The 24662-nt window shown below is 42.6% G+C and overlaps 1 protein-coding gene across 2 annotated transcripts in view; it reads left to right on the top strand.

The window, feature by feature from the left end:
- GAREM2 (GRB2 associated regulator of MAPK1 subtype 2) overlaps positions 1 to 24242 on the top strand; it is a 207370-nt gene extending 183128 nt beyond the window's left edge. Inside the window, exons 3-6 of one of the 2 annotated variants that reach the window (XM_082251146.1) lie at positions 11052 to 11182; positions 14331 to 15494; positions 19926 to 20098; positions 22745 to 24242. In XM_082251146.1, the coding sequence (XP_082107272.1) occupies positions 11052 to 11182; positions 14331 to 15494; positions 19926 to 20098; positions 22745 to 23735 (2459 nt within the window). In that variant the 3' untranslated portion in view covers positions 23736 to 24242. Of the gene's footprint in view, positions 1 to 11051; positions 11226 to 14330; positions 15495 to 19925; positions 20099 to 22744 lie in introns of those variants that run through there. The other variant, XM_082251147.1, reaches the window with a different exon arrangement.
- The last annotated feature ends 420 nt before the right edge of the window (positions 24243 to 24662 follow it).

Genomic DNA, 24662 nt, shown 5'->3' with positions numbered 1-24662 from the left:
TGGGGTTACCAGTGACATTTCTACAGTAATCAGTGCTATATATATGCACTGTTACTGTAAAAATACACTGGTAGTGAAGGGGTTAACTTTATTTGGGAGGGAGGGGCTGTGTGTATCCCTAGGGGCGTGCTTTCTACTGTGATTGGCTGTGGCTTCAGCTGTAAGGACACTGATCAACGGATCTACATACTAGATCCGAGTGATCAGTGTCTTAACAGCAAGGAGAATGACAGGTGGCTTGTTTACACAAGCTGCCTGACATTCTCCCTCTCCCCCGCCGATCGCCGAGTGACCGGCGGACATCGGGTCCGCCGGTCACACGCGCGGGGGGTCCGTGACCGCGCGGGAGCGGGAGCGCGCCTCCGGGGGCACGCGCTCGCTCCCTAGACCCTCACAAGCTAGTGACGTAGCCCTACGTCACTTTGCCTGTGAGGGGCTGACTGCCGACGTAGATCGGCGTTAGGCAGTCGGCAAGTGGTTAAGTTGCCGGGAGCTTGCCGGAAACATCACTCCCGCGCGCATGCGCGGGAGTGACGTCATCGCGGCTCCGGCCAATCATCGCGCCGGAGCCGTCTCTTTCGGCCAATCAGTGCGCCGGAGCCGCCGAACCCGGAAGAGACGACGAGGGATCATGGCAGCGCCCGCAGCGATGTCCGGGGGTCCGTGTCGGGGCTTCGTTTTAAGGTAAGTTACACATAATGGGCTAGTATGCGATGCATACTAGCTCATTATGCCTTTGTCTTGCAGTTTTTTTTTACTTTTTTTGTTATAGGGTTTACAACCGCTTTAATATCTTTTGCACCAGGAATAAGGATCTGCACTTAAGCACTTTAAGAGTCACCATATTTATCAAGAAGGACTTTTTTAAACCAAAAGGATAACAAATTATATTAATTTTATTGTCTATATTTGTTTATTGTTATATTTATCTTATTTTTATGCTAGCGCTGTTTTAATTTGGTAACACATGAGTTTTATAGAACATTTGTTTGTCTCATTATATGAAAGTAGTGTTAATAATGTAACTTAGAATACAGAATCTTCAGTTTTATGCAAATTAGTTGATGCAAAAATGAATGCACCCCACAACAAAAACTCCTCCATCTAGTACTTTGTATGACCTTCATGATTTGTAAGGACAGCACCAAGTTCTCTAGGCATGGAATGAACAAGTTGGGGACATATTGCAACATCTATCTGTCCACTGACATCCAATCTGATCCGTCAAATCTGGACGGATGGAAACCCTATTTTCCATCCATCCAGCAGATCGGATGGGATTGGATGAGAACTGACAGACGGTCCGTCCCCATCCGATTCTCCCATGGAGATGTATGGGGACCTGACAGCTCTGTCTCCGCACAGCACAGAGAACAGCTGTCATCCTCCTGCTCAGCAGGGGATCGGCGGATCGATCCCCCCGCTGAGAAAAACAGAGTCTGTCTGATGGACTCAGTGTGTGAAAGGGCCCAAAAGGCCCGTACACACGATAAGAAAATCTGAAGGGAAATTTCGTCCGACGACCGATCTGTCGATTTTCGGATTGTTAGTATGGTGCTTTCGACAGCCGACTCCGACTTTTCATCAAAACAATGTCCGATTTTCGTCTCATTAGTACAGATTTTCGACGGAAAAAATCTTAAGAGCAAGACTAGGCATGCTCAGAGACGAAAGAACACATACAAAGCAATCCAACACATGACATCACTTCTGAAGTAGAATTCTGTCGTATGAGAAAATTCGTATGAAAAAAACCTCTTCACTTTCCACATCAGACTAGCATGCCACAAAAAACGGATGACAGATCGTTTCGATAATCTCATCATGTGTACGGGGCTTAAGACTTTCATTGGGGTGTATAAATTTCTGCAACATGGTCTTGAATGAATTTGTTAGGAAAAATACTTGTTTGTATGTGCAAATTAACAAATCTTGGTTGCAATCAATGACCTGCAATTGTGGGAGTATTTTGTAGTATAGCGTCCCATAGAAAATTTTGATTCTGAAAGGAAAGTAAAGTTTCTCTGACAAATCTGTTGAGGTGTACTTGTTTATGCTGGGCACTGTATATATAAATATATATATGTAGCCGTGACCGGACTAAATATAAAGTGTATAAATCTATATTCGGGCTTACCGTTATTGTTGATGTTGCAAGAGTGCCCCTTTAAGGCTGCATTCAGAGGAGGATCGGCTTCTCGCAGGAAGTGGAAGAACTGGATTGTGGGAGATGTAGTTCTATACTGGATGCAGACTGGTATTTGGATTACCGAGGGAACTATATTCCCAGAAAACATTGAGGAAGTGAAGGACCGTGGGAAAGACTATAAAACTATCTGCTACACTGTCCACGCACTCTCTTGCTTCCAGAACCCAGTGAGTGCAGACCAGCCTGAGTGGCGCATCCAGACACTGCCAGTTATTGAGGCCCAGTACACGTGGCCTGGTGAGTGCGGAGCTCATCTTCAGCAGTGCAGAGGCTGGTGACTGCACAGAGGTGGCTGTTCCAGTGGAGCTGAACGGAGGATGAGTGGAGGCTGAATCGACTGACCGGGGCAGCAGAGTACCAATCACTCCCAGATGTAGGAGCGTGGGAGGGCGCATCACCTGTGTTGCAGGATCCACAAATATGAACATCAGAGAACGGAAGGGTGCCTGTGTGAAATCCTAATCGCAAGTATAATCCTCATTCACCAACACACTGACCACAGACAGTATTGCACATATCACTACTTTGGGATTACAAATATCACATTGGACAGTGATAAGAGCTCCAACTGCCCGCGAAGACTTAGCAAGGCCTTGCTATGTGAGGGGACCTAATATTTGCTTTGCCTTAAAGGGGACAGGTTCACATGACTTTGAATTGCTATTAGTTAGAACAAATTCCATCTTTGGTAAAATTCCTAAGACCTTTCTTCTAGGCCATAGTCAGAACATTGTCATAAGTATTGACCGTCCTTGTTTGAGACCATGTTTAATTGTGTTATCAATGATCCTTGATATTTTCTATTAACCATTTACATTCATATTGTTGTCATTCTGTTGAATCTCATTGAGTTTGGTGGGGTTTAACCGACTGATGTTGGTATATTCTTAAATCTTAAAGTTATACCTGTTCACCTTTGAGTTATATCTATTCATCTCTTCAGTAAAATAACAAAACGTTACTTCAATTGTGTCAGTGTGTCTTTGAATATACTTGCCATGTCAGAACCTAGAGTGTCAGGTGGGTTGGATTGTTCACAGGGTTAGGTGAGTGCCGAGCAACACCTGTTAACCAGCAGCCCTCAAGGGGGCAGTGGTACATATATATATATATATATATATATATATATATATATACATATGTATGTATATATATATATATATATATATATATATATATATATATATATTTTTTTTTTTAAAGGTTATACATCCCCTGTAAGCTAAAAAGTTGTCTCGTATAGCACATACTTTTTTTTTTTTTCTTAAAAATGGAACTAAACTTAAGTAGTAAAAAACCGTGAGGAGCCAGCTCTTTATTTCTATGTCTACTCTGCAATAACAACTCACAGTCACAGTCTTTTATTAAACGTACACTGAGCTGCGCTGCTCGCTGGGGGGGTTGTAATTTTTAATAAAATCTTTTCGGTCCGGTCAGTCTGTTACAAGCCATGACTGACCCAAAGATCTCAGACAGTTGAAGCGTTGCCAGGAAAAGTTCCCAGACACTTCTCCAAGTCTTCATAAAACTCCCTAGCCCCGCTCTTTTGTTCCCAGGACAATCCCAGGACATGCTCATTGTCTGCGGGGTATAAAGGCTATGTTTGAACAATGGGCCATTCAGCCACAGGCGTATACTCTCATCATAAGCCTCAGATAAAAGAACATTCTACCGTGTATTGGCAGAAGTCACAATGTACAGCTAAGCTGTGGTAATGCCTGGTGCATAGGCCGTAGAGGGGTACACTGGGGTATGACCACTCCTGGCTCATAGAATCATTCAAAGCACACATTTCTGGTGTTCAGATTACTACTTTTATATATCACTTGCAGTTTTCATTCTGTAAAATATCTCAGGGTTAACATCTTTTCATGTACTTTTTTCCTAGAGATAAATAAGTGTATACATATAAATTACTTTAGAAGAAGATTGTACAAACCAAAAACATGCACAGTGTGATATATAATATAAGAGCTATAAAAGGATTATGGCATGTAATAAATTACATAAAATATACTATTCATTTTAATTGTATTGGGACATTAATACATGATGGATCTAAATTATTTGCTAGAAGATAGATAGATAGATAGATAGATAGATAGATAGATAGATAGATAGATAGATAGATAGATAGATAGATAGATAGATAGATAGATAGATAGATAGATAGATAGATAGATAGATAGATACGTAGATGATTGTTAGAGGAAGGGTAGATGGATAGATATGGAGAAGGAAAGAAAGAGAGAGAAAGAGAGAGTGAGAGGGAGAGAGAGAAAGAAAGAAAAGGAAAGGAAGGAAGGAAGATTTTAACTTATTAATTGGTTGTTGATAGTTAAAAGATGGAAGCAAGGAAGATCAGACAGAGACATTGGGGTTGATTCTCTTAAGGCAAATAAAATGTGCACTTTGCAAGAAAGAAAGAAAGAAAAAGAGAGAGAGAGAGAGAGAAAGAAAGAAAGAAAGAGAGTGACAGAGAAAGAGAGAGTGACAGAGGGAGAGAGGGAGAGAGAGAGAGAGAGAGAGAGAGAGAGAGAAAGATAAAGAGAGAGAGAAAAAGAGAGAAAGAAAAGAGAGACAGAGAGAGAGAAAGAGAGAGTGACAGAGGGAGAGAGAGGGAGGGAGAGAGAGAGAGAGAGAGAGAGAAAGAAAGAAAGAAAGAAAGAAAGAAAGAAAGAAAGAAAGAAAGAAAGAAAGAAAGAAAGAAAGAAAGAAAGAAAGAAAGAAAGAAAGAAAGAAAGAAAGAAAGAAAGAAAGAAAGAAAGAGTGAGAGAGAAAGAGAGTGAGAGAGAAAGAAAGAAAGAGTGAGAAAGAAAGAGAGAAAGAGTGAGAAAGAAAGAAAGAAAGAGTGAGAAAGAAAGAAAGAAAGAGAGAAAGAAAGAAAGAAAGAAAGAGAGAAAGAAAGAAAGAAAGAAAGAGAGAAAGAAAGAAAGAGAGAAAGAAAGAAAGAGAGAAAGAAAGAAAGAGAGAAAGAAAGAAAGAAAGAGAGAAAGAAAGAGAGAAAGAAAGAAAGAGAAAGAAAGAGAGAGAAAAGAAGACAGATATTGACTGATTGATTGGTTGTTGATAGGTAGAAAGATGGAAGGAAGGAAGATCAGACTGATCTTGGGGTTGATTTACTTAAGGCAAATAAAATGAGCACTTTGCAAGTGCAGTTGCTCCAGAGCTTAGTAAATGAGATGAAGCTTCACTTTGCAAAGAATAATCAATCACATGCAAGGAAAAAAAAAAAAAACAGCACATGATTGGATGATGGAAGTCAGCAGAACTTCCCCTTATTTACTACGCTCTGAAGCAACTGCTTTTGCAAAGTGCACAGTCTATTTGCCTTTAGTAAATCCACCTCATTGACTGATTTATTGGTTGATAGATGCAATCCTATACATATAGAGTGATATAATGGAATATTGAGTCCAGCAGATACTGGTGGATGATCTGTCAGGCCCAGTGATGTCACAGTCATCCTATGAGTCTTAGCCTTACTCCAGCTACAAATACTTGGGGACAAAGCAGTAATTAGTGGATGACACAATGGGGCTCATTGTCCTCCTGCTGAACACTGAGGCTTGCACTCCTCCAGCTGAGCAGCATGTAAAAAGACGGATGGATGGTTTTCCTGGAGTTGGGCAGTCAGTGCAGACCCCCCGGACAGACAGACAGATCTTTCCAGGATTTGGCCTTGGACATGGTAGTGTTGAGCTGCTGGTGCTGAAGGACAGCGAAGGTTGTCTCTGGATCTGGACTCTTGTGCCCTCTAGTGGAGACATTAGACATTTATAAATGGACTCAGGAGAATAGACTAAAAGACCACTCCATGGGTAGAACATATATGAATGCTGCATAGGCTGTTTTTTAATTTGCTTCTCATTAAAAATGTAACAAGCTTGATGAATGGTGTTTGTAACATAAGAGCAGCAGTGCTCAGCTGTGGTCCATAAGGGCTGCCAACAGAGCGTGTGTTCTCAACAAGCAGGTAAAGGCACGACTGCATTAATAAGTCATTAGGAAAACATTCGATTATCTCACCTGTGACTTAAGGAAGGGAGTGGAGATTTGAGGACCAAAGCTGGTTTTTGGATCTTAAACACAAGGCAATTGTTTTATCTTTGCTTGTAAACACTAGTTTAACCACTTCAGTACCTGCCTGTAATAGCCCTCCATTACCAGGCCATTTCCAGTTTTCTGTGCTGTGATAGTTTGACTGACAATCACTCCATCATTCATCACTGTATCCAAATGATTTTTTTAGTCATTTTTGAGATGGTGGTATTGGTGGTAGTGGCTGTATTATTTCCATCGGGCCATATATATATATATATATATATATATAATGGAAAACAGAAAAAAACTATTTCCCTTACTTTCTGTTATGAAACATATTAAATAAATATGCAAGTACAATATAAACACCCCAAAAGTATTCTTTTTTTTTTTTTGGAAATAGACATTTCAAAGTGACCTTAGTTTTTGCCACAATTTTTTGACAATAAAGAATCATGATGCTATTGAGGGGGTTGAAAAATGGAGATTAGTAATCATTAATGTAAAGGGCATTAGCAGACTGAGGAAGAGGTAAAGGGATTAATGTACAGGTTGTAACAGTGGAGGGATGAGATGAGGGGGTTAATGTGCAAGATGAGTAAAGTGAAGAGGATAATGTACAGGCACGGCAGACAGGTTGGACAGGAGAGAAGGGGGAAGTAAAAGGCTTAAAAAACGATCCCCCAATTGGATTATTAACCCCCCACCTTGAATCTGCTGCTGCTTACCTCTCTTCCTACCATCAGTTCAATTGTTCCTCCTTTCTTCATACATTGGAGGAAGGGGAGGACTCTCAAGTGTAAATAAAGGCAGTGTTTACGTTTATGATCAAAATGATTGGCCATTACAGGAAACATAAGGCACAGAGCCCCCCAGATTGGCTCTATGTATTCTGTCTGTGATCTGCACTATCTAAAGACAGCTCAATCAAAGGCATTCAATAGGCATCCTGCAGCGCCATTTATAAATGCTGCTCCCCTACCCATTGTTTTATTTTACAGGTGAATCTCATAAAATTAGATTATCATCAACAAGTTCGTTTATTTCAGTAATTCGATTCAAAATGTGAAACTCCTATATTTTATATATATGTGTTACACACAGAGTGATATATTTCAAGCATGTCTTTCTTTTAATTTTGATGATTATGGCTTACAGCTGGTGAAAACCCAAAATTCAGTATCTCAGAAAATTAGAATATTACATAAGACCAATAACAAAAAAAAGGCTTTATAATACAGAAATGTTGGCTTACTGAAATGTTTGTCCATGTACAGTATATCAATATACTCAATATACAGCACTCAATACTTGGGTCAGGGCTCCTTTTGCATGAGTTACTGCATCAATGTGACGTGGCATGGAGGCAATCAGCCTGTGACACTGCTGAGGTGTTATGGAAGCCCAGGTTTCTTTGACAGTGGGTTTCAGCAAATCTGCATTGTTGGGTCTGGTGTCTCTCATCTTCCTCTTGACAATACCCCACAGATTCTCTATGGGGTTTAGGTCAGGCATTTTTCTTTGTCAATCAGTGATACCATGATCAATAAACCAGTTATTGGTACATTTGGCAGTGTGGGCAGGTGTCAAGTCCTGCTGGAAAATGAAATCAGCATCTCCATAAAGCTGGTCAGCAGAGGGAAGCATGAAGTGCTCTAGAATTTCCTGGTAGAGGGCTGCACTGACTTTGGACTTGATAAAATACGGTGGACCAACTCCAGCAGATGACATGGCTCCCCAAATCATCACTGACTGTGGAGACGTCACACTGGACCTCATGGCAACGTGGATTCTAAAGCTCTCCACTCTTCCTCCAGACTAATTTTCTGAGATACTGAATTTGGGGTGTCACTAGCTGTAAGCCATAATCATCAAAATTAACAGAAAGGAATGCATGAAATATATCACTCTGTGTGTAACGCATCTATATAAAATATGAGTTTCACTTTTTTAATTTAATTACTGAAATAAATTAACTTTTTGATGATATTCTCATTTTTTGAGATGCACCTGTATATGGCAATAGTAAGGTGCACCAAAAATGTCACCAAGCATTTACAAAGGATCCGGCAAGCAACTTTTATGAGGCCATTAAAGCACCCTACAGCAATAGCCAGTCTACAGGTGCTTAAAGTGAACCGGTGCTTTGCCAATGCAGGACAAACAATGGGGTCACTAACCACCCCCCTTCCCTAGCAGCACATACTCAACTTTCCTACACTTCCCCACTTTTCCATTCATTGTTTTGTATGTGTAAATACAAGGGATCAGTGTCCTGTGTGTCTGGGACCAAGTTATCATGAAAGCAGTGGTTAATTGGCCCAGCACTGTCACATTAGGGTGTGAAGAAAGTCTAGAGAAATGAGAAAGCTCCAAGTCTAACTTGGCCTTTACATTAGGGTGTGGAGAGAGTCTAGAGACCTGAGAAAGCTCCAAGTCTAACTTGGCCCTTACATTAGGGTGTGGAGAGAATCAAGAGACCTGAAAAAGCTCCAAGTCCAACTTGGCCTTTACATTAGGGTGTGGAGAGAGTCTAGAGACCTGAGAAAGCTCCAAGTCTAACTTGGCCCTTACATTAGGGTGTGGAGAGAATCAAGAGACCTGAGAAGGCTCCAAGTCTAACTTGGCCCTTACATTAGGGTGTGGAGAGAATCAAGAGACCTGAGAAAGCTCCAAGTCTAACTTGGCCTTTACATTAGGGTGTGGAGAGAGTCTAGAGACCTGAGAAAGCTCCAAGTGCAACTTGGCCCTTACATTAGGGTGTGGAGAGAGTCTAGAGACCTGAGAAAGCTCCAAGTCTAACTTGGCCCTTACATTAGGGTGTGGAGAGAGTCTAGAGACCTGAGAAAGCTCCAAGTCCAACTTGGCCCTTACATTAGGGTGTGGAGAGAGTCTAGAGACCTGAGAAAGCTCCAAGTCTAACTTGGCCCTTACATTAGGGTGTGGAGAGAGTCTAGAGACCTGAGAAAGCTCCAAGTCTAACTTGGCCCTTACATTAGGGTGTGGAGAGAGTCTAGAGACCTGAGAAAGCTCCAAGTCTAACTTGGCCCTTACATTAGGGTGTGGAGAGAGTCTAGAGACCTGAGAAAGCTCCAAGTCCAACTTGGCCCTTACATTAGGGTGTGGAGAGAGTCTAGAGTCCTGAGAAAGCTCCAAGTCTAACTTGGCCTTTACATTAGGGTGCGGAGAGAGTCTAGAGACCTGAGAAAGCTCCAAGTCTAACTTGGCCCTTACATTAGGGTGTGGAGAGAGTCTAGAGACCTGAGAAAGCTCCAAGTCTAACTTGGCCCTTACATTAGGGTGTGGAGAGAGTCTAGAGACCTGAGAAAGCTCCAAGTCTAACTTGGCCCTTACATTAGGGTGTGGAGAGAGTCTAGAGACCTGAGAAAGCTCCAAGTCTAACTTGGCCCTTACATTAGGGTGTGGAGAGAGTCTAGAGACCTGAGAAAGCTCCAAGTCCAACTTGGCCCTTACATTAGGGTGTGGAGAGAGTCTAGAGTCCTGAGAAAGCTCCAAGTCTAACTTGGCCTTTACATTAGGGTGCGGAGAGAGTCTAGAGACCTGAGAAAGCTCCAAGTCTAACTTGGCCCTTACATTAGGGTGTGGAGAGAGTCTAGAGACCTGAGAAAGCTCCAAGTCTAACTTGGCCCTTACATTAGGGTGTGGAGAGAGTCTAGAGACCTGAGAAAGCTCCAAGTCTAACTTGGCCTTTACATTAGGGTGTGAAGAGAGTCTAGAGACCTGAGAAAGCTCCAAGTCTAACTTGGCCTTTACATTAGGGTGTGGAGAGAGTCTAGAGACCTGAGAAAGCTCCAAGTCTAACTTGGCCTTTACATTAGGGTGTGGAGAGAGTCTAGAGACCTGAGAAAGCTCCAAGTCTAACTTGGCCTTTACATTAGGGTGTGAAGAGAGTCTAGAGACCTGAGAAAGCTCCAAGTCTAACTTGGCCTTTACATTAGGGTGTGGAGAGAGTCTAGAGACCTGAGAAAGCTCTAAGTCCAACTTGGCCCTTACACAGGAAGGTATGTATGAACTGCTGGAGAAGGGGAGATCTTAGAGAACCTGTCACTTTACCCTCCATTGAAAAACTACAGGTTCACTTTAACCCTTCAATGCTTCAGATTGGTTTCTATCAATGCTCTCTGCATTGACATGCTAAAATAAACCTAAAATGACAATTGATGAGGGGGTCACAGGACCCATCGGGGCTGCCTTTATTATTCTCTAGTCTTACAATTGCTGAAAATTGTGTGATAAGGTCTCTCAGGCTAGAAGAGGTTCATGAAAATAACTTTTCTTCTTAGACTAGGGATGTTGCCTAAAGTGTATCAAAAGCAAAAAACTTTCTAAGTGTTTGGAGGGCTGAGAAGCCCTGTTGTCTTATTAATGCTGCCCCAACTGGGGAAATGTGCCTTCTCTATTTGTCCTGGTGGTGATTGTCATACAGAAAGTAAGGGGAAATCCAAACATTTGTGTTGTCTGTGCAACAGGAATAGAGGGGAACTTATCTAATGGGGACCTATACAATGGGAAGACAAAAAAAAACCTCTCAACAAATGAATGGAATGACCAAACATAGAAAGGGAAACTCTACAGGCCAAGAATCCGCAGTATTTGAAGGACAGTGAAGTTCACCAACCCCACCTTAGCATACTATAATCCTACAGCATATGGAACGATGACAGTAGCAACACTCAGAAGACCTTCTAGCCAGGCAACTTATGTTATAACATTTGAAGAGAAATTTTCTTTTTTTCCTTTAATCCTTAACCAGATTCTCTCCTCTCTGATTCTTCAGGAAAGTTCAAGCTGTTGGATCAGGACCGGGATGTGCGGGAACCTGTGCAGTATTTCAACAGTGTAGAAGAGGTGGCAAGCGTCTTTCCAGACCGAGTGTTCGTCATGGAAGCCATCACCTTCAGTGTCAAGGTCAGAAGTTGGAAAGCCTGCAAGGATATGTGTGTGTGTTTAGGTGTGTGAGCCCACGAGGAGAATGAGCAACGTAAATTGTGGCCTAATTGTCGTACGGTAGTCCTGTAAAAGCAATTGTTAAATCAAATTTATGGCCATTACCACCACAGAACGCTGCTGGTGCCATAGCAGCATAGGCACCTCCAAGTGGCAGCCCCAACATTTTTTTCGTTTTTGGACAGAGTGGCAATGGAATGGCATCTGTGTAAGGTTTTTACAGCTATACCATCTCTGTTACCATGTCCGGATCAAGGGGGATGCTTTAGGTGCTCCTCTCCCCCAGATTCCATTCATTTAGAGTTAAGCTATGGCAGTAGAATAATTGCTCTCACTGTAACATGTGTGGCCATTTGCTTTTACACTTTACACATGCATGCCGGACCTACGTGTGTGTGCGTTTGCATTTGTGTGTAAGCACAGGAGGACTGCAGTGCTTTTAGATTTTTTTTTAATTTTATTTCAATGTATTTTTTTACACTTTTTTAAATTAATTTTATTGCTATTACAAAGGTGTAAACAAGCCCCTTCGTGATAGCTTTGGACAGTGATAGGTACTCTTTATGGAGACATCAGGGGTCTATTAGACCCCTGATGTCTCCCCTACCTTCCAAGGCAGCTGATCCAACACAGATCTGTTAGATCAGCTGCTTCCATGGCTTTAATGGCCAGAGAAAGACAGCTCTGAAACCAAAAGTGACGAAATCTTGATCACTTCCAGCTTAATTCATCACAGAGGAGATCAGGGAATGAATGTATCTTCATCTCCTCTGTGGGCAGCTGACCTAACCACTTACAGCAGTCCTTGGCTCCTCTGGTGGAATGGGAGAGCCTGAGAAGGGCAGCAGGAGGGGGAGGCTCCACAGTGATGTAAAAGTAATCACAGCTGCCCAGACCAATTTTACATGAAAGCTGTGATAGTTGCAGCCATGATCTTGGTTTAATCACTTGCTGTCCAAGACGTATATATACACAATATTACCAAAAGTTTTGGGACGCCTGACTTTACACACACATGACCTTTAATGGCATCCGAGTCTTAGTCCATAGGGTTCAATTTTGAGTTGGCCCACCCTTTTCAGCCATAACAGCTTCAACTCTTCTGGGAAGATTGTCCACAAGGTTTAGGAGTGTGTCTGTGGGAATGTTTGACCATTCTTCCAGAAGAGCATTTATGAGGTCAGGCACTGATTTTGAACGAGAAGGCCTGGCTCGCAGTCTCCACTCTAATTCATCCCAAAGGTGTTTTATCAGGTTGTGGTCAGGACTTTTTGCAGGCCAGTCAAGTTCCTCTACCCCAAACTCACTCATCCATGTCTTTATGGACCTTGCTTTGTGCATTGGTGCGCAGTCATGTTGGAACAGGAAGGGGCCATATTCCTAAACTCTTCCCAGAAAGTTGGAAGCATGAAATTGTCCAAAATGTCTTGGTATGCTGACACCTTAAGTGTTCCCTTCACTGGAACTAAGGGGCCAAGCCCAACCCCTGAAAAACAACCCCACACCATAATCCCCCCTCCATCAAATGATTTGGACCAGTGTACAAAGCAAGGTCCATAAACACATGGATGAGCGAGTTTGGGGTGGGGGAACTTGACTGTCCTGCACCTGAACCCAATAGAACACCTTTAGGATGAATTAGAATGGAGACTGTGAGCCAGGCCTTCTTCTTCACATCAGTGCCTGACCTCTCAAATGCGCTTCTGGAAGAATGGTCAAATATTCCCATAGACACACTCCTAAACCTTGTGGACAGCCTTCCCAGAAGAGTTGAAGCTGTTATAGCTGCATAGGGTGGGCCAACTCAATATTGAACCCTACAGACTAAGACTGGGATGCCATTAAGTTCATATGGGTGTGTAAAGGCAGGCATCACAATACTTTTGGTAATATAGTGTACATATGCTGGGCGGCAAATGGTTAAAGTATGGTAATGATTCTAGCTGTACAGTTAGAGGTTGGTTTACTAAAACTGGAGAGTGCAAAATCTTGTGCAGCTGTGCATGGTAGCCAATCAGCTTCTAACTCCAGCTTGTTCAGTAAAGTGATACTAAGGCCCCTTTCACATACGGTCCGTTCAGTTCATCAGTTCAGTCACGTCAAATGTATCAGTTTTCCATCCGTTTTTCATCCATTTGTCATCTGTTTTTCATCCATTTTTCATCCGTTTTTCGACAGTTGTCATCCGTTTTTCATCAGTTGTTATCCGTTTTTCATCCGTTTTTCGTCAGTTGTTATCCATTTTTCATCCGTTGTCATCCGTTTTTCATCCGTTGTCATCCGTTTTCATCCGTTGTCATCCGTTTACATCCGTTTTTCGTCTGATCCGTTTTTTTGACGGATGAAAAATAGGGCCTTCATCCGTTCAAAAAAACGGACATTGACGGAAGCGGATGAAAACGGATGTTAACTGATGATCATCCGCTGTCATCCGTTTTTACATAGAGATACATTGATGTCCAAAGGACTCCCACTGCTGTCTCGGCCTATGGGCTTCTACTGCTGTCTCAGCCAATGAGGAGGAAGAGTCCACATACAGTCCAGGCTATCATGAACATCACTGGATCGGAGGACACTCAGGTAAAGATCGGGGGGATGGGGAGGGGGGGGGAGAGCACTGCACACAGAAGGTTTTTTACCTTCATGCAAAAAAAAGGTAAAAACCTTCAGCCCTTTGAACCACTTTGAGCTTTACCCTGGAAGCTGATTGGTCTCTATGCAGAGCTGCACCAGATTTTGCACTCTCCAGTTTTAGTAAATCAACCCCTTAGGGTCTATTCATAACTCACACAAGATTCACATATTTATCACCAATGATTAACTAATTTTCCTAACTGGATTAAATTAGAAAAATGTGTGAATACTGGGAAAAAGCTGTGTGAATCTTACGTGAAAACATTTATACAGTATATAGACCAATTAATCATTTTCTAAACTGGTGCATAACTGGTTAAAAGGGTTGTATTTTTTTAATATGTACAAGGAATTTTGCTTTCACCTAACCTATAACCTAACCTCCTAGAGGTTGTCACAATACTCAAATTTGAGTTTCAAACAGAAAAATATTTTTGGAGGTTTTTTTTATCTTTTCTATTTCTTTTCTTTCCAGGTGGTGTCTGGGGAGTTTAGCGAGGACAGTGAGGTATATAACTTCACACTACACACAGGAGATGAGCTGACTCTCATGGGTCAAGCAGAGATCCTGTGCGCTAAGACGGTAAAGGAAAAGTCCCGTTTTAACACCATCTTGAAGAAACTCGGCAAGACTGGCACACTGGGCAAACAGGTGAAAGGTAAAATGCCCTGCTTGATATGCATGAACCATCGAACAAATGAGAGCCTAAGCCTTCCATTCCAGTGCAAGGGAAGTTTCAGCACCAGGAGCCCATTGGAGCTGCAGATGCAGGAGGGTGAACACACCATCCGGAGTATTATTGAGAAGGTTCGTCTGCCTGTTAACGTCATAGTGCCTACTCGCCCTCCTCGCAACCCCTATGACCATCACATTATCCGTGAAGGTCATAGGTACAAGCTGGTCAGCATTATCTCCAAAACTGTGGTTCTTTGTTGTCTTCTACGTAAGGAAGAGGTCAACCCCTTCCATTTCTTGCTGCTCACAGACATGCCCCGTTTTTCACTCCCTGAGGGTCTTCTTTGTGGAGATCCCCATTTTGACAAGTTGGTAAAAGACTGTGCTCTTTACTGTCAGGAACAGAAGTTTAACCCAGATGAGTATTCCAAGGCTGTTCGAGAGACAAAGACTGATTTTGGTGAGGAATGCGCCAGCCCGCGTAAGATACGGGTTTGCTTACAAGGTTTCTCAGCTGGCTCAATAAACTACACCCGTGAAGAGCTGAGTCAGGGCCTACAACGCTTATCCTTGTGTGTTTACAGCGGGACAATCTCCAATGATACCAGTCCCCAGGATTGTCGAGAGGCCCTACGCCAGGGACTGGGATCCTCATCTGACAACTCAGACTTAGATCGGGAGTATATGACACCAGATTGGGTGGAACATGATTTTAGGACTCAGGAACAGCTGGAGATACCCTATGAAGAACTTTGGACAAACCAGAATGTTGAAAATTACTCTGAGCCCAGCAGCAAGCCTGTTGGGCTAGAGAGTGGCAACAAGACCCAACATGACCTTATCTCCTTTGTGACCTCCCCATCTCCTCTTGAGAGCAAGTCATGTTCACCACCTCCACCAGCCTTAGCTATTAATGAAGTAAAGACAGAAGCACCTCCACCAGTACCCCCAAAATCCGAAGCAGTAAGTACAGAATTGTTTTTTTTTTTCCTAGTCTTATACCTGAGGCATCGAATTTTTGATAGACGTATGATATACATTTTACATACATTTGCTCACCAACTTGTTTTGTAGTAATGCACCTGTGTTAAAGGACAGGCCTTTAGAGAATCATTTCAAGGCTACCAACTAGATATTTTTTTTTCATAAAAGTTTGAATGTTTTGTGCAAGTGTTGTAATCACACTGTGGATATAGACAAGCCACACAATGTACAGTATGGAATGGGTAAGTCGCGCTAATGAATGATGTTGTCAAATATTTACATAAATGTCAAATCATATAAATCGTGAAGAAGTGTCCATATAGACTATTAATGGTCAACTAAATGTCCCAAAACTCAGAAAATCTTCCAAAATCTTCTACTTGAAATATGAGCCACCAGATGAGTGATCTCCTTACCAGATGGATAAAGAAAAATAGCCCTCAGAACACCAGATGAAGTGGATCTGCAGCCTCGAATCCAAAATTGAATCGGTTCCCGGATATTGTTTGCATGTGGAGAGAAATTAAATATCCATAGTGTGACACTGTATGACAATCTCTCAAACACCCAAAAAGTGAACCTTCATTATGAAAATGAAAGGAATGGCCACCACACCAGTGCAATCAACACTGCCAACGGCCAGGTGATAAGTGAATGAGACAACCCAATAGCCACCAAGAGGATAAGAACCACCACCAAACTCACTGCCTCTTACCAGAGTCTGATTAATACAGGCCAAACAAGCAATCTAAGACTTCGGTATGTGCCAAACACCATATGGAAATGGATGCAGAAATGTGAGGAGACACTCAGAGGTCTGATGATCTAGACCAAAATCACTGCCGCTTACCAGACTGTGACAGGTGACAAGCTAAGGGTCTCAAACAATCCTCTGGATACCGATATCAATTGCTCCAAGTCCAGCCGACCAAGCCAAAAAGGGAGACAAAAAGGCACTCCATAGTGTAAAACCAAACAAACTTTAATTCAAAAAAGGAGAGCAACTTACAGAAATGTAGATGGAAAAAGCGTGGATAGGATGCGAGCCGCCGGCCGGTCGGCTCCTTCGCCCGTCCTCAAACTCAAAGCAGTGACGTCAGCACGCCGCGACCGACGCACGTTTCGTCAGATATGACGTTTTCAAGGTACCTTGAAAACGTCATATCTGACGAAACGTGCGTCGGTCGCGGCGTGCTGACGTCACTGCTTTGAGTTTGAGGACGGGCGAAGGAGCCGACCGGCCGGCGGCTCGCATCCTATCCACGCTTTTTCCATCTACATTTCTGTAAGTTGCTCTCCTTTTTTGAATTAAAGTTTGTTTGATTTTACACTATGGAGTGCCTTTTTGTCTCCCTTTTTGGCTTGGTCGGCTGGACTTGGAGCAATTGATATCGGTATCCAGAGGATTGTTTGAGACCCTTAGCTTGTCACCTGTCACAGTCTGGTAAGCGGCAGTGATTTTGGTCTAGATCATCAGACCTCTGAGTGTCTCCTCACATTTCTGCATCCATTTCCATATGGTGTTTGGCACATACTGAAGTCTTAGATTGCTTGTTTGGCCTGTATTAATCAGACTCTGGTAAGAGGCAGTGAGTTTGGTGGTGGTTCTTATCCTCTTGGTGGCTATTGGGTTGTCTCATTCACTTATCACCTGGCCGTTGGCAGTGTTGATTGCACTGGTGTGGTGGCCATTCCTTTCATTTTCATAATGAAGGTTCACTTTTTGGGTGTTTGAGAGATTGTCATACAGTGTCACACTATGGATATTTAATTTCTCTCCACATGCAAACAATATCCGGGAACCGATTCAATTTTGGATTCGAGGCTGCAGATCCACTTCATCTGGTGTTCTGAGGGCTATTTTTCTTTATCCATCTGGTAAGGAGATCACTCATCTGGTGGCTCATATTTCAAGTAGAAGATTTTGGAAGATTTTCTGAGTTTTGGGACATTTAGTTGACCATTAATAGTCTATATGGACACTTCTTCACGATTTATATGATTTGACATTTATGTAAATATTTGACAACATCATTCATTAGCGCGACTTACCCATTCCATGCTTTTTTTTGATTGTTTGTCGCAATTTAAGTCGCTGCTTGAACACAATAGTTAGCGCAGTTATATTCTATACACGATGTACAGTGCATTGCGAAAGTATTCGGCCCCCTTGAACTTTGCGACCTTTTGCCACATTTCAGGCTTCAAACATAAAGATATAAAACTGTAATTTTTTGTGAAGAATCAACAACAAGTGGGAAACAATCATGAAGTGGAACAAAATTTATTGGATATTTCAAACTTTTTTAACAAATAAAAAACTGAAAAATTGGGCGTTCAAAATTATTCAGCCCCCTTAAGTTAATACTTTATAGCGCCACCTTTTGCTGTGATTACAGCTGTAAGTCGCTTGGGGTATGTCTCTATCAGTTTTGCACATCCAGAGACTGAAATTTTTGCCCATTGCTCCTTGCAAAACAGCTTGAGCTCAGTGAGGTTGGATGGAGAGCGTTTGTGAACAGCAGATTTCAGTTAATTCCACAGATTCTCGATTGGATTCAGGTCTGGACTTTGACTTGGCCATTCTAACACCTGGATATGTTTATTTGTGAACCATTCCATTGTAGATTTTGCTTTATGTTTTGGATCATTGTCTTGTTGGAAGACAAATCTCCGTCCCAGTCTCAGGTCTTTTGCAGACTCCATCAGGTTTTCTTCCAGAATGGTCCTGTATTTGGCTCCATCCATCTTCCCATCAATTTTAACCATCTTTCCTGTCTCTGCTGAGGAAAAGCAGGCCCAAACCATGATGCTGCCACCACCATGTTTGACAGTGGGGATGGTGTGTTCAGGGTGATGAGCTGTGTTGCTTTTACGTCAAACATAACGTTTTGCATTTTTGCCAAAAAGTTCAATTTTGGTTTCATCTGACCAGAGCACCTTCTTCCACGTTTGGTGTGTCTCCCAGGTGGCTAGTGGCAAACTTTAAACTACACTTTTTATGGATATCTTTAAGAAATGGCTTTCTTCTTGCCACTCTTCCATAAAGGCCAGATTTGTGCAGTATATGACTGTTTGTTGTCCTATGGACAGAGTCTCCCACCTCAGCTGTAGATCTCTGCAGTTCAGCCAGAGTGATCATGGGCCTCTTGGCTGCATCTCTGATCAGTCTTCTCCTTGTACGAGCTGAAAGTTTAGAGGGACGGCCAGGTATTCGTAGATTTTAAGTGGTCTGATACTTCTTCCATTCCAATATTATCGCTTGCACAGTGCTCCTTGGGATGTTTAAAGCTTGGGAAATCTTTTTGTATCCAAATCCGGCTTTAAACTTCTCTACAACAGTATCTGTCTGGTGTGTTCCTTGTTCTTCATGATGCTCTCTGCGCTTTAAACGGACCTCTGAGACTATCACAGTGCAGGTGCATTTATACGGAGACTTGATTACACACAGGTGGATTCTATTTATCATCATTAGTCATTTAGGTCAACATTGGATCATTCAGAGATCCTCACTGAACTTCTGGAGAGAGATTGCTGCACTGAAAGTAAAGGGGCTGAATAATTTTGCACGCCCAATTTTTCAGTTTTTTATTTGTTAAAAATGTTTGAAATATCCAATAAATTTCGTTCCACTTCATGATTGTGTCCCACTTGTTGATTCTTCACAAAAAATTACAGTTTTATATCTTTATGTTTGAAGCCTGAAATGTGGCAAAAGGTCGCAAAGTTCAAGGGGGCCGAATACTTTCGCAAGGCACTGTAGTAAAAAAGGAAAGTAATTAGGATTAGTTAAAAACATGGAGTGATTATTATTCTTTTGATTAGTAACTTCCACCAAAACTCAACAATTACTGCAAAGGAGACCCAGGGCTGTCAGTAGAGTTGTCACTAGAAGAGGAATTTTAAATCCTCTGATGGGGACACTTGTTCTGGTAACCACTGTCTTAGAAGATATATCCCCCATTTTTTTTTTTTTTTTGCATGCTAGTCTCCATATGAAATTGAAGAGGTTACTAAAATTACGAAAATTCTCGTACGACAATAAAAATTCGGAAGTGATGTAATGTATTGTATTTGTGTTGTTTCTTTAGACGAAAACTATACTGAGTAAACGAAAATCGTACGATCTGGTATTGTATGAGAAAAAATTTTGTGTTTGTCCCTTTGAAAATTTTCACATAAACTGTCGTAATCGACTCTCGAAAGTTGTGTACCAACGATCAGATTATCGTACGATCGATTCGAAAAAGCGTTATTTTTCGTAAGATTTTCTGATCCTGTGTACTAGGCTTTACTTTGTAGAGTTCTTCTAGTTTTGTGATCTGTCTACATGGCAGCAAGTTAACAAAAATGACCCCAGTGGGACACTGGGTTTTTTCTATATTCTATGCTTTTATTTTTGTCCTGTAGGTAAAACATGAATGTCGCCTTCTGAATGCCCCACCAGTGCCCCCAAGGGATGGCCGGCTCTTCTCTTCATCATCCAGCCCTCCTGTCCCACCACGGCTTCCGAAAGTCCAACTATCCCATACACAGTCACCCAGCCCCAGCCTTTCCTACTACTCATCTGGGCTGCATGACATGTAAGTAGCTGCTGGCCATCCAAATCAAACCACATTCTGTCATAGCTTTAGGAGGACCTGCCATCACTGAGATTAAGATAAAACTGGAATGCTTATTTTAAAGTTATTGTATGTGTGCAGGATTATTTATAAAAAAACAATATGAGGGTCAATTTACTAAAGTCTAATAGACTGTGCTCTTTACTAGTGCATTGCACTCTCCAATAGCAGTTGCTCCTGAGCTTCACTTTACAAAGAATACCCAATCACATGCAAGGAAAATTTAAAAAACAGCATTTTTGCTTGGACATGATTGGATGATGGAAGTCTGCAGAGCTTTGCCTTATTTATGTAGCACTACTCCCTGAGGAGCTGCTTGAAGCGGGTTCCCCTGGGTTACCCATAGCAACAACATGGTAATTCAAGGTACTCTAAGTGCTTGGGTCAGTCAGAAAAGAGTCCAGGGGATTTGGTTTTGTTGTTTCTATTGAGAACTGGGATAGGAGAAGGGATGAGTGGGATACTCCAACTGGATAAACTATGCACAATTTCAGGACCTCTAACTGTAGTTGAATGCGGCGTAGCCACTGCTTCACCTTGCCACTGTAGGGAAGTAGTTAATAAGCGAACTGTAAAGTGAATCACTCTTCAGTGCCCCGCTTGACACCCCCTTTACCCCTACTCTTCAGGGTTCTACTTGGCACCCCCTTTACTCTGACATGCTGTGTGAGCTGACCTTTATCCTCTGACTTCATTGGAGTGATCCCCCTTCCTGGGCAGACCCCTTGGCAAGCCCCCTGGTACTCACGGACACTGTTTTTCCCAGATGACTCTGCCAGCAGTTCCACTGTCAGCTTTACAGGATCCTTTTTGGCTTAGCTCCACACCTGGCTCACTAGGCTGATTGCCTGTGACCACCTTCCTCAGACTGCAGGAGGAGAGACAGCCGTCACCCTCCTCTTGGGACTCTGCTTCCTGCCAAAGACTGCCCTGTCAAATGTGCCCTCAGCTTTTATGGTCAATCCCAGGATGCACTGCAAGGGTGCCCTCCCACTGGGACTGCCACAAAAGCCTGTTTGCCACTGGCTAGGTTTCCTCCACTGTCCAACAGGCTCCCCTATTGGATACAGTAGGTACACTCCCTCAGACCAAGTGACTCACACCTGGACACACGTAACAGGCATAACTAACAGATCAGGCTCCTCTGATAAGCAGATGGAGCACAATAATGCCTTTATCCTAGCACCTATCTAGGAGGGTGCAACATCTACTAAGCTCTAGAACAACTGCACTTGCAAAGTGCAAACTCTATTTGCCTTTAGTAAATAAACCACATTGCATCATTATTTCGATTATTTTGTCTGAGCATGACTCATGATCGGAGAGGCCCTCCCAGGCCTGACAATTGCTACACAAAATCTTGCTATCCTTGGTTCCTTAAGCCAGCTAAAGATGGTTCAAGTCTCAGCCGGATTCAGCAGGGACTAGCTGAGATTGGAACCATGTATGGGCAGGCTGATTGCACCCAAGTTGATCGATCGATCAGTTTGGGTACAACCAGCCTGTCGGATTTGTCATGCGAATATGGCCGCTAGCAATAATCACTGCATGTTCTCCTGCCCAGGACGCTCCCCTCCCCCCAATGGGAGAACACAATAGCTCTGCCGGAAAGGGATTCCCCCATCAAGGCTGACTGTGTTGATGGGGGAACCGAGTGATTGTGTTTCCTGCAACTCACGGTTGCAAGAAAGAAAATTGCACAATCTATGGCCGGCTTAAGGGTACATAACAGTATCTAATAATAAGGTCCTGTAGTTGTTTATGTTCCTTAAAGTACAGTGCACTGTTTGTTTCATACAAGGAAGCTTGCTTGGCTCACATATTAAATAGTTCTCTAACTATCCCCTGTGACTGGAGGCAGTCTTTATCAGATTCTTGTGATATGACAGCAGTCTCTAAAGCCTCGTACACACGCGTCGAAAATCGGCAGGGAATTTTCGTCCAACGACCGATCTGACGATTTTCGACTTGTTAGTATGATGCTTCCGACAACCGACTCCGACTTTTCGGCCGAAAAAAATCTGGTGTGCAGGCTATAAAATTTTTGTCTGCCGTCAAAACACATCCGATTTTCGTGCAGTCAGTACAGATTTCTACAGGGAAAAATCTAATGAGCAAGTCTGGGCATGCTCAGAGAAGAAAGAACACAAATAAAGCAAACCAACACATGACATTACTTCTGAAGTAGAATTTTGTCGGGCGAGAAAATTCGTGTGCAGTCTAGGCACATTCCAACCAACAAAACACCACTCTGGACAAAAGACGGACGATCGGTCGGCCGATAATCGTTGCGTGTGTACTAGGCTTTAGAGTCCTTTGGAGTGTGGCAGAAGTTTCTTACATTACAGTCTCTTGCCCTGAACAGTATTTTCTTGATGGCTTTTTTGTTACCTGGTATCCGAAAGGATTTAGGGAGTATTTCATATACAAACTCTGGGGAATGGATCTGTTCGTAGGCCACATCTATAGACCCATGGTTTTGGAAAGGGATGTCCAACACGCACATTTATGTGTGATGGTCAGGTGTCCACAAACTTTTGTTTACTGTAATTGTATGTTTATATTCACTTTATTGTAAACCTTATGTATATTCTTTTATCTTCACAGATCAGGAAATCGTAGTGGCAGTTGTTCACCCTCCCCAGATTCCTATTCGTTATACTGCTACCCTTGTACCTGGGGAGACTGCAAGGCAGGAGATGCATCAAACCGGCAGATGTCCAACAGCATGGCCTCCACTGCCCAGCCCACGCAGACATCCTGGTCAGATTCTTGGGCCTATGCGGACACCGGTCCAAGTGTGGCCAGCGGTCGCTCTACCCCTCTACTGAGCACGGACACCACTATTAAGACTTACTACAGCTGCCCCAGGTTGAAGCCCCCACAAACTCAAAAACGCTTTGCCCCTTTTGGAGCCTTGAACCCTTTTGCCAACCCAGCCTTTACCTCTACTCCTTCTTCCTCTGGAGAGTGGGTAGATCCTCTCGAACATGCTAAATCCTCTTCATCTTCCGTCTCAGATGTCCTGGATCCCTTCGATGTCAGTAATAGTCAAAGCACATCCCCGGACTGCTCTTCCATTGGGTCAGAGCTGCGATTCATTCCCGAGCCTGTATTTAAAAGTGGAGGATCAGGGACATCTCCTGCTCCACCACCCCGACCAGCAAAAGGTTTTGAGACTGAAAATATTGTAATTAGGAGCACGTCCCCTCTATCACCTACCATTGTAAGAGGTGCAGAGGGAGGGATCACTAGAGTTTATCTTACTCAAGGTGTCATTGAGGTGCCACCAATCTCATCCAGGAGTAGCATAGATGCATCCTCCTCCCACACTCCCGGTGCCCCCAGAGCCCCTGGAGACCCTACAGCATGGCACCCACCACCTGATCTATCAGCTCTGTCAGTGGAGGAAGTCTCAAGGTCCCTCAGGTTCATTGGACTGTCTGAAGACGTAGTGACATTCTTTGTGAGGGAGCGTATTGACGGCAGCATCTTCGTCCAGTTGACAGAGGAGATTCTTTCGGATGATTTCAAGTTGACTAAACTTCAAGTTAAAAAGATTATGCAGTTCATCAAAGGATGGAGGCCTAAGATATAGATGGCAACGGGGACTGGGCTCTTTTTAGCCTACATAAAGAAGACCATAAGATGTAGATAACGTTGCAGGGCACAGACTGGGTTATTTTTATCAAAAGACTTCCAGACTTTTCAATTTTTCCATATTTTGCGGACAATATTTGTTTATAACTAATAGGTCCTCACAAAACGATATACATAGCACAATTTGCACAAAAATGTAACACAATGTTAAAAGCAACAACAGCTAAAGGTTTAATATTGGAGCTGTGTATTAAATATTGAAAATGGCACAACTACTGCAAATGTACTATATTTTGAAGATAATGTTGCATGAGATGATTTGGTTCCTCTTTGAGGTCAGACTTTTAGAGTGTATTACAAATACAAATAATAAGCGATTAGGGCCTGTACTCTGGTCATTTTCCTTGGTCATGTGTTGGATCTTGGACACAAAACATCAAACATATAGACATGGTATTGGTGACAGACACATTTTTGCTACAGTGAGGAAGGTTTAGAAGTTTGGATAATGTTTGGACATTTATTGTACAACTGTCACGAGACCAGGAGGAAAATCCCCCAAATGGGGTCACAGAAGAACCTGGCAGAGATTTTAACTCTTCCCCATCCATAGCTAAAAAATAAAAATGTTGGCTTGAGTTACACTTTAAATTCCAATTCAAATAAATCAATAGAACAAATTTCAGCAAAAAAGCAAATAATAATAAAGCATATCTAAACCCAAAATCAAAAATGTAATATAGTAGAGTTTACCAGACTTTAGATGTGGTGGGTTCAATACTTTTATATTTTTAGTTGTTTCCTCTATTTTTACCTTATTGATCCTGCCAGTGATACTTTTCTGGTTCTAGGTTGAGCACATTTACTCACAACAATGTATCTATGGAGGAGCAGCAATGTCACAGAGAGGGATGTGAGCTGTCAG

Source organism: Pelophylax lessonae (assembly GCF_965119305.1).
Source record: "Pelophylax lessonae genome assembly, chromosome: 3".
NCBI lineage: Eukaryota > Metazoa > Chordata > Amphibia > Anura > Ranidae > Pelophylax > Pelophylax lessonae.
The sequence above is the reverse complement of the archived record's forward strand: the minus strand, read 5'-3'. Positions and strand labels throughout refer to the sequence as shown.